Source organism: Panulirus ornatus, chromosome 1, assembly GCF_036320965.1.
Source record: "Panulirus ornatus isolate Po-2019 chromosome 1, ASM3632096v1, whole genome shotgun sequence".
NCBI classification, from domain to species: Eukaryota; Metazoa; Arthropoda; class Malacostraca; order Decapoda; family Palinuridae; genus Panulirus; species Panulirus ornatus.
The window spans coordinates 23,987,131-24,002,752 of record NC_092224.1 but is presented as its reverse complement, the minus strand read 5'-3'; the positions used below and the strand labels follow the sequence as shown (position 1 = coordinate 24,002,752).

General features: G+C 43.5%; 1 protein-coding gene across 1 annotated transcript in view; it reads left to right on the top strand.

Moving 5' to 3' along the window:
• Positions 1 to 2,722: 2,722 nt before the first annotated feature.
• LOC139763805 (melanization protease 1-like) overlaps positions 2,723 to 15,622 on the top strand; it is a 32,795-nt gene continuing 19,895 nt past the window's right edge. Inside the window, exons 1-3 of the mRNA XM_071690115.1 lie at positions 2,723 to 2,882; positions 12,152 to 12,233; positions 14,560 to 14,693. Coding sequence (XP_071546216.1) covers positions 2,871 to 2,882; positions 12,152 to 12,233; positions 14,560 to 14,693 — 228 coding nt within the window. The 5' untranslated portion in view covers positions 2,723 to 2,870. The remainder of the gene's footprint in view (positions 2,883 to 12,151; positions 12,234 to 14,559; positions 14,694 to 15,622) is intronic.

Sequence of the window (15,622 nt, the reverse complement as noted above, 5' to 3'; positions counted from 1 at the left end):
AGTAAACACAAGCATGATTTTTTTTCCTTTTACATAAATGTTAAATGTAACCTCCAAAGATTCCGTCGCATGTGTTAGAGGAAGAAACAACGTAGAAAATGCATTAGCATCATGAACAACCCAACATGACAATCAAGTAACTGATGACAGAAATGTAATGGCCTTCATACAGAAAAAAAAAAATCTTTCGATCCTTTATATACAAAATAGAAAGATTCATACATCCACCGCCAAAGAAATGGTTTCGAAGATCCGATGACGAAATATTAAAGGTATAACAGAAATTCAGAGTTATGAAGTATCACAAGACTTAGGTCAAATCCATCCCAACGAATCAAGCGGTACTGATCACCTAACCCTAAGATACCTGAAGGAGGCCAGACACCAACCCTAACGAAACTATCAATATATGTATATATATATATATATATATATATATATATATATATATATATATATATATATATATATATATATATATATATATTCCATACTATTCGCCATTTCCCGCGTTAGCGAGGTAGCGTTAAGAACAAAGGACTGGGCCTTTGAGGGAATATCCTCACCCGGCCCCCTTCTCTGTTCCTTCTTTTGGAAAATGATAATAATGAAAAGAAAAAAAAACGAGAGGGGAGGATTTCCAGCCACCCGCTCCCTCGCCTTTTAGTCGACTTCTACGACACGCAGGGAATACGTGGGAAGTATTTCTTCTCCCCTATCCCCAGGGATATATATATATATATATATATATATATATATATATATATGTGTGTGTGTGTGTGTGTGTGTGTGTGTGTGTGTGTGTGTGTGTGTCACCGACAGAAGGTAAGGTACGTACCTAAGAACTGGAGCTTAACAAGTTGCCCTGTGCATAAGAGACAAGAAGCGTGTCTTAATTACCACCCTACTAAGTCTCACCTCAGTTTTGGGTGAGATGATGGATAACATATATTGGCTTCCGCTGGAAAAATATATTGACTAACACATTTACGAGAATTTCTCATTAATATGTGACAACTGTGGCCTAAAAGTATCAACAAGGCTTTCAAAAGGCATTCGACGGAGTACATAAGGAGAGACGAACAAAGCCCAGCTTAGTCCTGTATGAGCGCACCACTTTATAACAACGTGTGATTTTAGACGGTGAAACCCCTGACTTGGCCCACTTTCACTTCCTAACATACACTAAGGATTAAGAACTGGGTCTCGTATCTAGTGTCTCCAAATCTGCTGACGACAAACAGCCAGTAGGGAGAGAGCTCTGAATAGCAGTACTGGGAAATATTTCAAGGGGATCTTAAACTGAGTGGCCAGATAAATGGCAAATGAAGTTTAAGACATGTAAAGGAGAGGGTAAAGTGGGGAAAAAAAAATGTACAACGACAGACGACAAAATTGATTCTATCTCTGAATGATCTCCCGTAAGAGAAGGTAAGACGATTAGACTCATTTCATTTTTCTTAAGAAGCGCAGACTTTACCGTGACGTAATGCAACTTTTAGAGAAACTTTGAATTTACCTGACATCTGGTATCAGACTTAAAAGATATAACACTGACGCGGAAAAAGTTCCTTTGCAAGTAAATGCGTTAAACATTGGAACTACTTACCGTTAAACATTATTAATGCAAAACTATGAATACCTTCAATAGAAAAAAACTACACAATTTTCTCAGCAGTTCGGTTATCTGCTAAATGATTCCGAAAGAAATTCATATATACAGTAATTCGTTTTTCTTTTTCTTTCTCATTCCAGACCTTAAGAACGAACTTAAATGGTGAACAAAACCGGTTGTGTGTCAGAGAGGGCAGTGAAGGAGACTCTTGTTGCAGGATTTTTGCTTTCGTTCTATACTTTTAAATTCTAAATGCTTGTAGACAGTGGCCTGGGGGAAAAAACTGCTAATGGGTTAGTGGCCTGGAGGAGAACGGCTGGTGGGTGGTGGAGTAGGGAACAACAGCTTACTTGGGGCGACGGCTGGTGGGTAGTGGCACCGTCACTAGCATGGGTAGCATGGCTTATGGGGAATTACCTGGGGACCACGGCTGGTAGGTATTGGCCAGGGAAATACGGCTAGAGGATAGAGGCCGGGGGAAAAGGCTTATGGGTAATGGCAAGGCCAATCAATTACACCTCGAGAGTAGTGGCCTGTGGAACACGGCTAGGCAATACACCTGGTAGGTGTTTAGGTCCGCGTCAGAGGCCCATCGATGTTCATAGTTTGCGTGAGACGTTGTTGTGACCTTCCCCCAATTGAAGGGTGCAATGTAATGTTCAGTAATAATATACTGACGGCAACTCGAAGCAGTCAGCGGCCAAGGTCACCAAGATTTTTTTTTTATTTCTTTGTATCATCTTGGCAATGAGTAGACTTTCCAGTGTTGCCATCATAGAGCAAGTCTGAAGAATAAAAAGAAAAAAAGGCAATTTGACAGATATATCTTTAATGTCTGTCCCACAACCTTCCATAGTCTTCTTAAGACGGATTCAACAGTAATCATCGTCTTTAACCACCATATATAAAAATACACACCGTCCACATAGCGACATGCTTGGGCAAAAGGGACTACCAGGATCTTGACAGCCATTTTCAGGAAAATACCTGAACCAGAAATGTTCCAGTTTCCTGGAAAACAAATAAGACGTTCGAACCGGGCCAGGGAGAGTCTAGGGGTGTTGGCTGGCCTAACCCAGATCACCGCCACCACTGTCTAGCTAGCTCAGTTCTCGCTGCGCACCCGCGTGAGAGGACGACTTAAGGTGTTTTCCTCTTTTCTCCCTTTCTCTACAACGGCCTTTAGAGTGTAAATAATCTCAAGGAACCATACGTGGACCAGTCTACAGTGAAATATACAAGTCATCTCACAATCATGGGGTTAAAGGTAAGCCGACATTCTATCGTTAACATCACTTTCACTGTTCACTAAATGAGGATCATACACACACACACACACGAGGATTTGATATTTGGAAAGGTCAGGAATACAACATAAGCACGATGCAGGTTTCCGGAGTGGAGAGAGGCGTGGGATAGTTGTCAGGGCGACCCACAGTGGTTCTAGTGTGATGGTGAAGCGTTAGCGTGCCACGTCAGTTGAAGTCCTTCAGGTGGCTAAGGCCGAATGTGAGCACGCACGTGTATACCAATTTTGCAAATGATTACTTTTGTATTGAGGAGAAAGTGTATGACCACCATTTCCATGTCCTAAGTTGGATGATTTACATTAAGATATGATGCAAAACTTGTTGTCTGATTTACAACAATAAGATATGATTCGTTACTTGTTGCACGATGATTTACAACAATAAGATATGATTCGTTACTTGTTGCACGATTTATATTGAGATATGATGTGTTGCTTAGTGGAATTCCCAGGCCAGCCCGGAATGAACTTTGATGATGGCACAACAGCAACATAAAACGTTGGGGTTTTGTATGTTCTAGATTCTAAAGTTGAAGAGCGTTCTGATTTATCACACTGCTCTGATACATCACACCACACTACCCTGATACATTATACCACACTGCCCTGATACATCACACCACACCAACCTGATACATCACATCACACTAACCTGATACTTCACACCACACTACCCTGATACATTACACCACAATGCCCTGATACATCACACCACACTCTCCTGATACATTATACCACGTTGCCCTGATATATCACACCACACTGCCCTGATACATTACACCACATTGCCCTGATACATCACACCACACTAACCTGATACATCACATCACACTAACCTGATACTTCACACCACACTACCCTGATACATTACACCACACTGCCCAGATGCATCATACCACACTGCCCTGATACTTTACACCACACTGCCCTGATACATCACACCACACTGCCCTGATACATTATACCACACTGTCATGATACATCACACCACACTGCCCTGATATATTATACCACACTGTCGTGATACATCACACCTAACTCTCCTGATACATTATACCACGTTGCCCTGATATATCACACCACAGTAACCTGATACATCACACCACGTTGCCCTGATACATCACACCACACTCTCCTGATACATTGTACCACGTTGCCCTGATATATCACACCACACTCCCCTGATACATTATACCACACTGTCCTGATATATCACACCACACTGCCATGATATATTATACCACACTGCCCTGATACATCACACCACACTCTCCTGATACATTATACCACGTTGCCCTGATACATCACACCACACTACCCTGATACATCACACCACACTGCCCTGATACATCACACCACACTCTCCTGATACATTATACCACGTTGCCCTGATATATCGCAGCACATTGCCCTGATATATCACACCACATTGCCCTGATACATCACACCACACTCTCCTGATACATTATACCACGTTGCCCTGATACATCACACCACACTGCCCTGATACATCACACCACACTGCCCTGATACATCACAACACACTGTCCTGATATATCACACCACACTGCCCTGATACATCACAACACACTGTCCTGATACATCACACCACACTGTCCTGATACATTATACCACGTTGCCCTGATACATCACACCTCACTGTCCTGATACATCACACCACACTGTCCTGATACATCACACCACACTGTCCTGATACATTATACCACGTTGCCCTGGTACATCACACCTCACTGCCCTGATACATCACACCACACTGCCCTGATACATCACACCACACTGCCCTGATACATCACACCACACTGCCCTCATACATTATACCACGTTGCCCTGATACATCACACCACACTGCCCTGACACATTACACCACACTGTCCTGATACATTATACCACACTGTCCTGATACACCACACCACACTGCCCTGATACATTATACCACACTGCCCTGATACATCACACCGCACTCTCCTGATACATTATACCACACTGTCCTGATATATTATACCACGTTGCCAATACTACTGTCTCATTATGTCATTATCGATACATTGCTCGGTATACATGGGTTTGTGCATGCATGCATGCCTACCTGTGTCTATAGAATTACACCTTGAATGCACATATTGCCGTGTTAAGTTAGCACTGGTACGATGACACACAGTCATACAATCTGATATTATACATTATAGTTGTGGTGTGATATTCCACAAAGGCCCAGTCCTCTGTTCTTAACGCTACCTCGCTAATGCGGGAAATGGCGAATAGTTTAAAAGAAAAAGAAAAAGTTGTGGGGACATGCACTCCTGTGTCCACTGGATGTGGCTGACCACATAAAGGCTTACCTTCAAGTAGTTGTTCCTGAGCACTTTGTATGTAGCGTCACACGTCTCGGGAATGATGATGATATGTACGAAGGAACTCCTCGAGATCCGTGACGTGTACTGGAGGCTTCTGCTCCTGTGGCCAAATATCTGAGGGTTACAACCTCAAGCCGTGGCGATCGTCGTGCGCTTATCATCGAGTCTCTCATATTTGTGTCGGTCCAGGATACAAATGGACGCACTTTAGCTAGCTAGCAGTGTGTTGTAGGACAACTCAGGGGTTATCCGAATGTAGCGCTTGAAGACATCTTGTCTCTTGGCACGCTGCATCTCACTGAATGTTTGGTTAAAAGTTCCACACCGTTTGTTTTGCAGCCACAATATCCCTCCATTCACCCCGTTTCTTTCTCTTTTTCATCAATATCCCAGCAGTCATAACACTTAACAGTGCGGCCTTCCGTGTTCTCAGTCTAGGAGCCATGATTCACTCCTCCCAGTAGATTTCCACACACTGGCCCATACCGTCGTTGAGCCACTTCCGTGTAAACACCCACCTGTCTGCTAAACAGTCGTTAGCAACATGCTCCGACCCCTGGCCTCGACACTGATCCGAAACATGCTCGAACACCGTACGTGGCAACTGACCGTGTAGCCGAGCCCTTACGAGAAGACGAGCCTTGCACAGTTTATAAAAACATCCTGTGTAACAGAGCGAGGTATGGCTTGCCAGGATTCCTGGAAGATGTTAGTGTTATGGCCCCCCGAGCTGGGCATACTTCTCTCTAGGGGAGGTCGGATAGTCACTGACTCGTCTGTGTAATGCGTAACGTAGGATGCCATATTACCAAGGCTGTTATTTCAGTTTTGGTTAATTTCTTCACTAATTCGTTTTTTTTTTTCACTTCCCCACTCAATAGAGTTTCTTTGTGTCATTATTTGATAATGTGTCACTGTATGGTCTTATTCGAGCACCGTAATTATCATATTTTGCACATAGTCTAATCCTATATGGAACCTGCTATGGACAATCTCATGTCTTTTATGAGTTTAACAATTTAGTCTTTATAATTAACCTACTGCTGTACTCGTGATACATGCTATGGAGGACCTTACTCACTAATTCTCTTACATTATTCTTGCAGTATGGTAATTGGTCATTACTAGCTAATCAGTCGTACAAGAGTTGCCATAATTGGCACATCTTCCTCCGCGGGAGAGGTGTGATGAGGGATCTGTGGGGGATGCCAGCCTCCCGCAGCTGGCCTCACGACCCGGGTCACCCACCACACTACCGCAGTGCCTCCACACCTTTAGCTAGACCGCACTTAGAATATGCCGATTAAATCTTATCTAAACTTGTTTAAATACGAAGGAAAATCAGTAAAATACTAAAAAAAAAAAAAAAAAAGCATCGAAAGTAACTCTAAAACAAACCTTTTTGAAGACAGATCAAAAGTGCATCCTCACAAGAATGTATCAAAAGCTTTCAAAACTTTTTGATTTTGGCAGTCTAACTCCTAACAATATCTTCAAATTGGAAGTCTAACTCCTGACAGTATCTTCAAATTGGGTAGAGATACGATGATCAGAAACTATGGTGTGAAGTTAAAGGGAAACCAACGATATATAAACTTAGGCAAAAACTTTCATCTGTAGACTTACACACCAGTGAACTAAACTGCAACCAACGGCTAATAGCTTTGAACCATGACGGAGTGTTGCGTGGAGTTTCCACTGGGAGAATAAAGAAGAACTGGGTTGAAGGTGAGTTATTCCCAACGGAGGGAGGTCTACGTCAAGGATGTGACTAATCAATGTATGGACGAGGGAGGAGTTTGCGGAGGTGAAGCACTTGCTGTTTCCAGGAGGAAGTTCTGGAGGCTGTCTCCTGGGAGGAAGATCCAGAAGCTGATGTCAGATTTGGATGATCGTGTGAAAGAGGAGAACTGAGGGTTACTGTGGACAAGAGAGAGGCAATGAGGTGCATCTGGAGGTGGGAGAGGGATGGAACAGGAGCATGGTTTGGTTACAAGTTTAAATATCTAGGGGTGGGCGAGGCAACGGGTTCAACCATGGGGAGTGAAGTGAGTTCACAGTCCTGGGTGCAGCAAGGAGTGTGTGGACGTATTTAAAGGGATGATTCTAGACAGTGTTGTATGGTGGCAAGTCTTGAGCGAACCTCGAGCGCATAAGGGAGGAAAAGGTGCGTGTGTAGGAAATGAACTGCATGAGGATGGTATGTGGTGTGAAGCGGGTTGATCGTGTAAGGAACGACAGTGGCAGAGAGAGGTGTAGGAGTAAGCGCAGTCTCTTTGAGAGGTCAACCAGGATGTACTGAATTAAATCATGCATATGGAAAGGATGAGCGACAGAGAGAGACTAAGAAGATGTAGAAGTCAGAAGTGGTGGAAGCAAGGGGGAGACGACCGTAAAGGCTAAAGGATGGACTGAAGGAAGCTTTAGGGCATCGGAGCCTTAACATTCAGGAGGGTGGGGGGCGTGCACTGGTGAAAATTAATCGCTTCGATATGGTATATGGGGAACGACGTGCTTTCACTGGAGTGAACCAGGGCCTTTAGAATAGTAAATATAAACGACATGAGCGATGCAGCTGTGGATGATGAGCCTTGGTTTGGGTGCATCACACATGACAGTTAGAGATTGATGTGAGCAAGGGGAACCACTGTTCGTTCATTCCTGACGCTACCTCAGCAAAGGCGGGAAAGGCTTCTGGGAACATAGCTTGCCTTACTTTCTCGCCTAAGGATTCACTTCTATAGGACATCTGCAGCTGTACACTTCAACTAGACGGGGCAGCGAGTCATCAAGTGTAGCTAGCGGTGTGTGTGCGTCTTTGTGAGTTAAGCACAAGACAATACGGAACAGATAAGTTACTTCAAGAACCTAGCCAGCAGATCTGTCTAGATTTTAACCTTCCCTCGCTAGATGACGGAACCGGTCGTGTCCTACGTGGTTCTGATCAGGATTATTTTAAGCTTGGTCAAGTACCTGGGTTTACCAGGTGGTCGCGTAACGAAGGGGTGACGTCACCTTACGCTTGCGGCACACCTGTGGGTGGTGTGTGGTACACACTGGCTGGCCTTTCCTCCCTCGCAACACAGGTGACGTCATCGGACGTGTTTTCCAGAGTGGACGTGAAGTGTTCAGCGTCACATTCAGTCGGAAGAGTGACTTGCTTAAGCGATAACCATGAGAGGTAAAGATACTTTACTGTTCGCAACAACGAGTCTCGGTGAGCACCGCCCTGCAGCGCCGGCGATACAACCAGATGTTACCTTCTGAAAACAATGAAGTTCTTTTAGAATCGACATCCCTATGATGGTGTCTTTCGACTGTACCAGAAAGTACATTAGCTGAGGAATTAACTGTCAGACACACACACACACACACACACACACACATGCTAGTGTGTGTGTGTGTGTGTGTGTGTGTAGGAGTTAAGAATAGTACATATATACAAGATTAAGAGACGGGGCAACACGAGTGTAAAAGTCTCTCCCCGTAATACGCAAATAATACACACACACACACACACACACACACACACACACACACACACACACCATTAACATCCCCTTCTGTCTGTCTCATGGACGTCTCCCTCCCTCCCACATGTTCAGGTCCCGGTAACTCAAAGCCTTTCTTACTCCATCCTTCCACAACCGTGGACTGCTCCTCGTCCGCCTGGCTCCGTCCACTTGTGACACATATATCCGCGTCTCCCTTCCTTCATCCTCTCCATATACCCTAACCAATTCATTATGCTATGTTCAGCTCCCTTCCAACACACCTCTCTCCTACTGTATTATTCCTAACACGATCGACCATCTTCACGCCACACATTGTCCTCCTTCGTCTCACATTTAATGTATCCACCATCTTCCATTTGTTTGCATTTAGGGGCCACAGCTCCCACTCTTACAGAACCGTCTGGACTGCAATACCATCAAACATACTCATCTTTCTCTCTCTCTTCAGTGCTTACTGGACCTTTTTACCCCCTTCATCCACCCTACTGCGCACTTCAACTCCCATAGTTACATTTGCTGCCCTGTCCCAGGTACCTGAAACACTCGACTACCTTTAGGTTTTTCCCAGACTCACACACAAGCCAACCCGCCTCGATCCTCTGCTGAATGTCATCACTTTACTTTTATTGGCAGTAACTGTCAACTCCCTCCTTCCGTAGACTCTCCTTAACTCGCATACCAACTTTTGCAGTTTCTCACTCTAGTCAACCACCAAAGTCGCGTCATCTGTAAACATCAACTGATTCCCTGCCTAAATCCTCCTTCCTTCCAAGCCCACCAGTAAACCTGCCCCTCTCTCCAAGTCTCCCACATTTACCTCCCGTACCAATCTATCCATTGAGAGGATAAACAGCTAAAATGACATCACCCATCTATGACACAGACCCACATTCACTTAGGACAAATCACCCACCGCCCTTTCCACTCACAATTTATGTCACGCTCTCCTGATAAAGCTCCTCACTTCTGTAGTATCTTTCTTCACACACTGGGTATTAGTGATGGGTGATTTGAATGCGAAGGTGAGTAATGTGGCACTTGAGGGGATAACTGGAGGGCCTAGGGTATTCAGTGTTATGAATAAAAATGGTGAATAGAAATGGTAAACAGCTTGTGTATCTGTGAGCTGAAAAAGGTCTGGTGACTGAAATACCTGATTTAAAAATAAAAGGGGACGTTTACATATATATGTATATGAGTGGGAAAGACGGTTAACGAGCATTATTGGATTATTGGATGATTGACAAGCGTGTAAAAGAGGAACTTTTGGATGTAAATGTGCTTAGAGCGGGATGTCTGATCACTATCTTATGAAGGCGAGAGAGAAGATATTTTGAGGTTTTCGGAAAATAGGAAACAGTATCGGTGAGAAGAAAGTGGTGAGAACAAGTGAGCTTGGAAAAGAGACTTGTGTGAAGAAATACCAGGAGAGACTGAGTGTAGAATGGCAAAAGGTGAGAGTAAATGAAGTTAGGGGAGTGGGTGGGGAATGGGAGGTGTTTAGGGAAGCAGTGCTGGCTTATGCGAGGAATGCATTCGGCATGAGAAAGGTGAGAGATGGGCAGCTTTAAAAGAGTAGCGAATGATGAGATGGAGTAAAGTTGCTAGTGAAAGAGCAAAGAGAGGCGTTTAGGCCTGTATTTACAGGGAAGGAGTGCAGGGGCTGAAAAAGAGGGCAAATGAGATTTTGGGTGAGAGAGTATCACTAAACTTTAGGGAGAATAGAAAACCTCTTGTAAGGAGGTTAATAATGTGCGAAAAACAAGAGAACAAATAAGAACATTGGTCATGGGGCAAAAAGGGAAGTGATAACAGGTAGTGATGAAGCGAAGAAAAGATTGAGTAAGTATTTGAAGGACTGTGGAATGTATTCGATGATATGGTAGCAGATGTAGGATGTTTGGGTGGAGTGGTATGCGAGGTGAGAGATTCATGGAGAGTGGTTTGGTGAAGAGAGAAGAGGTGGTGAAATCATTACGTAGGATTAAATGTAGCAAGGCGGCTGGTGTGGATGGAGTTGCAGTAGGATTTATCAAAAAAGGGAGTGACTGTGTTGTGGGTTGGTTAGTTAGGATTTTCAGTTTATGCATAAATCTTGGTGAGGTGCCTGAGGATTGGCGGAATGCATGTATAATGCCATTGTATAAAGGCAAGGGGGATAAAGGTGAATGCTCAAACTACGCACGTATAAGTTTGATTACTGTACCTGGTAAGTTGTATGGAAGTGTAATGAGTGAGAGAGTGAAGGCATGTACAGAGCATCAGACTGGAGAGGAACAATGAGGTTTTAAGAATGGTGAAGGATGTGTGGATCAAGTGTTTGCTGTAAAGAATGCGTGTAAGAATCGGATGGATTTGTATGTGGCATTTCTGGATCTGGAAAAAGCATATGATAGGGTTGATAGAAATGCCTTTTCGAAGGTTTTGAGAATATACAGTGTAGGAGAAAAGCTGCTAGAAGCAGAGAAGATATTCTCAAGACTGTCAAACACATGAACGAGTAGGAAGAGAGGAGAGTGAATTGTACAAGTGTAGGTTGGGTCTGCGGCAGGGGTTTGTGATGTCACCATGGTTGATTTTTTAAGGATGGGGTACTGAAGCAGGTAAATGCAAGTCTTGGAGAGAGGGGAGCGTATGCAAACTGTAGGTGATGGGAGGGCCTAGGAAATGAGTCATTTGTTGTTTGCTGATGATACAGCACTAGTGACAGATTCGAGTGAGAAACTACAGACGTTGGTGACTAAGTCTAGAAGTGTGTGAAAGGAGGGTAATGAGAGTGAATGAGAATAAAAGCAAAATTATTGCGTTTAGCAGGGTCGAGGGATAGATAAGTCGGGGTGTGAGTTTGAATGGAGAAAAACTGGAGGAGGTGAAGTGTTTCAGATACCTGGGAGTGGACATGGCAGCGGATGGAACCTTGGAAGTATAAGTGAGTCATAGAGGGAGCGAAGGTTCTGAGAGAACTGATGAATGTGTGTAAAGAGACGTTATCTAGGAGGGCAAAAATGGGTATGTTTGAAGATATGGTATTCCCAACCATATTTGTTTCTCTTTTTGTAGATTCCTGGTGATGTCTCTGTGAAGGCGAAAGCTTGAATGATAATGAATAATAATGGAAAATTGGTGTTTGAGCACCCACTAAATGGTAGAATACTAATGAGAAAACTAGTGAACATAAGAAAGATTAATAACTAAATATGCTGTTGTATTCAACTCTATGTTTACTACAGAAATCCTGTGTGTGTGTGTGTGTGTGTGTGTGTGTGTGTGTGTGTGTGTGTGTGTGTGTGTGTGTGTGTGTGTGTAAAAACTGATTGTATTTCCTTCTTCCCACCAGAGAGTCAGCTGCAGCCTTGGTCTGAGGCGCCCCTCTCCCTTGCTGTTGCTGCTGCTGCTGGTCCAGCTGGCCGCCACACAGAGTAAGTACACTTGTCACCTTCACCAGTGACGTGTGATGCGGGACGAGTTAAGGCCAGGCTATGGTAGGGACGGGTAGGTGGTGGTAGTTTAGGAACTACACTATGGTAGGGAGAGGTAGGTGGTGGTAGTTTGGGAACTACACTATGGTAGGGACGGGTAGGTGGAGGTAGCTTGGGAACTACACTGTGGTGGGGAAGTATGTCATGGTAGGTGGAGGGAGCTGGTATTCCCATCTCCTATCATGCAGTTACTGAGGAATGTCAACTATAACCTTACCTTGTGGGTCTATATTCATAATTTAGCTTGATACTTCGTCCTGCTCTTGTGTTAGAGGATCTAGTGGTAGATCAGTTAAGTCATTAGTGTCCTGTGCGATGAATTGTTTACCTAAAAACAGTTACTGATTAACTAAAATGATGAATTTAGATTTTTTTTCGTTATATAAAAGGTGATGTATGAATTATAGTTATGAAGATAAGTTTATGGACCATCTATTTGTTTAATAGGGCGTCAGCATGACAACCCTCTGGGCCACTATCCAAGTGAACACTAGCACAAGTGAGCTGAAGAATCTCGTGTTTCACTTTTATCAGAACCAACTTGTTTGTCACGTGTCATTTGCCTTCATCATATGACTCGTTTGTGGGCCCTGCACTGGGCTGTTAAGGATGAGGAAGTTGACTATAACAAGAGCATCATTAACATGTTACCATCGATGTTTTTGATACTTGATCACTTCCCTTCCTTCCCCTTACCTCCGTCGTCACTCAGAGTCATCTTGAGACTTTCTGGGTAAATGATTCGTTCTGGATGGGGAGGAAAATATCTTCACTTGTCAGTGAGGTAGATGAAATCTAGTTAAGTTTAACGCCTTCAAGACCCAGTTTCTACCAATCTCTTTCTCGAAAACTCTTCATAACTCTCATCTCTCCTTTGACGGTTCCGTAATTCCGCTTCTTGATTCAATGAACAAACTTGGTATTACTTTAACAACCTCTCTTTCTTGGAAACCTTTAAAGAACTGGAATCTTGTTTAGATTTCAAACCTTCTTTTCTTCTGAACTGTTGCTCCGTTTATACAAAGGATTGATTCGTCCTTTTATGGAGTACTGCTCTCACATCTGGGATGGTTGTAGCTCTGTACTCTTCCTTGACCGAGCTGAACCAAAATCGGTCGGATTTATAAACTGTCCCAGGCTAACTTCCAAACTTGACGCTCTTGCCCTATGCCGCAATGTTCGTTTACTTTTCCCCCTTCTGTAGGTATTACTTTGGCTTTTGCTCGCGGTAACTGGCTGCTTGTGTGTACCCACCACTAGCTAGACCACGCAATAGGCAAGCTGCTGCGTCACATGATTACTGTGTGGCCGTCGGCAACTCAAGGATGGGCCGTTTTGATACCTGCTTCCTTCCTTACACCTCGAAGCTTTGGAACTCTGTACCTTCTCATCTCTCTCCCAATAGCTATGACCTGACACATTTTAAAAGACAAGTTTTTCACTTCCTCCAGAATTCGTAAATACTTTCCCTTTTCTTTTTTCGTTTCATGAATCTCTCTATATTTCAATTGAAGCCCGGCCTTAGTGTGGACTTATGTGTATAACTATAGCCTTCAACATAAAGAGAAATGACTTAGAAAACAAAGGATGCGATACACACCCTTTACAATGTCCTGGTTTAACCTCATTTACAGTACTTTCTGCTCGCTAGACCTGGACAGAGTTGAAGAGAAACTTAAGCGACTACAGACAGCAACCAAACTAATCCCTTCACTCAGTGGTAAGCCTTATGGCGAAAGATTCAAAGACTGAAAACTTTTCTCTTTGAATAAACGCAGACTCCGAGGTAACCTGATAGAAACGTTCAGAGTAATAAACAACTTCGATAACATCTCATACGAAATTTTCTTCACCTTAGACAGAGACTTGACGGCCAAATAAAATGGGATGAATATAAACTACCTCCCGAAGTAGAAAATACGTAATCTATACCATCCCATCAAGGCTCCACAAATACTTCACGGACATTTGTTATCAGACTGATAAACTTTTTCCACTCCTGTTGTTTTCCCATCCTTCTAAAAGCTCTTACCTACCTCGACCTGCCACATGTACCGCATGGTACACACTACAACATCCTATAAGCACCATGACATACAACAGCAATTTTGGCTTTAGAGTTATGATGGTTTCAAACCGTTGAAAAACACGATTCAATTGTCATAACATCTTTTGCAGACGACTAGTATTTGAGTGTGACGCATGAAGTATAATGTCTCACCCGTATTCCCTTCTGAGCGGAAGACCATCTCTCCTCTCCCAACAGACGCAGTCTGCCCCCACGAGTGTATCCCGCTGACCGACTGTCCCGAACTGGCGAAGCTGCTGGATAACCCAAGCCAAAAGGAGATCAAAACCCTGCAGGATGCCACTTGCGCCATCACAAACAGGATTCCTACAGTTAGTATCTCTCACTCTGCGAACTGGAAGCTGTAGAGTGGATACGTGGTTTACGGTGATCACGCCAGCCAACATGTTGCTGCCCCAAGGCTGGTTGTAAATACACGTGGTCAAGGGCTAACATCTTGGCTTGTCCCCACTTCAAGACTCGAGGCCGCTCCAGCTGTTTTCTTAATGCCTTTTATATGTAATTCATTCCCTGTTCTTAATGCAATGTTTGCTTGTACTATATATATATATATATATATATATATATATATATATATATATATATATATAATGAGTTGGTAAACAGAGAAGAGGTAGTAAAAGCTTTGCGGAAGATGAAAGCCGACAAGGCAGCAGGTTTGGATGGTATTGCAGTGGAATTTATTAAAAAAGGGGGTGACTGTATTGTTGACTGGTTGGTAAGGTTATTTAATGTATGTATGACTCATGGTGAGGTGCCTGAGGATTGGCGGAATGCTTGCATAGTGCCATTGTACAAAGGCAAAGGGGATAAGAGTGAGTGCTCAAATTACAGAGGTATAAGTTTGTTGAGTATTCCTGGTAAATTATATGGGAGGGTATTGATTGAGAGGGTGAAGGCATGTACAGAGCATCAGATTGGGGAAGAGCAGTGTGGTTTCAGAAGTGGGAGAGGATGTGTGGATCAGGTGTTTGCTTTGAAGAATGTATGTGAGAAATACTTAGAAAAGCAAATGGATTTGTATGTAGCATTTATGGATCTGGAGAAGGCATATGATAGAGTTGATAGAGATGCTCTGTGGAAGGTATTAAGAATATATGGTGTGGGAGGCAAGTTGTTAGAAGCAGTGAAAAGTTTTTATCGAGGATGTAAGGCATGTGTACGTGTAGGAAGAGAGGAAAGTGATTGGTTCTCAGTGAATGTAGGTTTGCGGCAGGGGTGTGTGATGTCTCCATGGTTG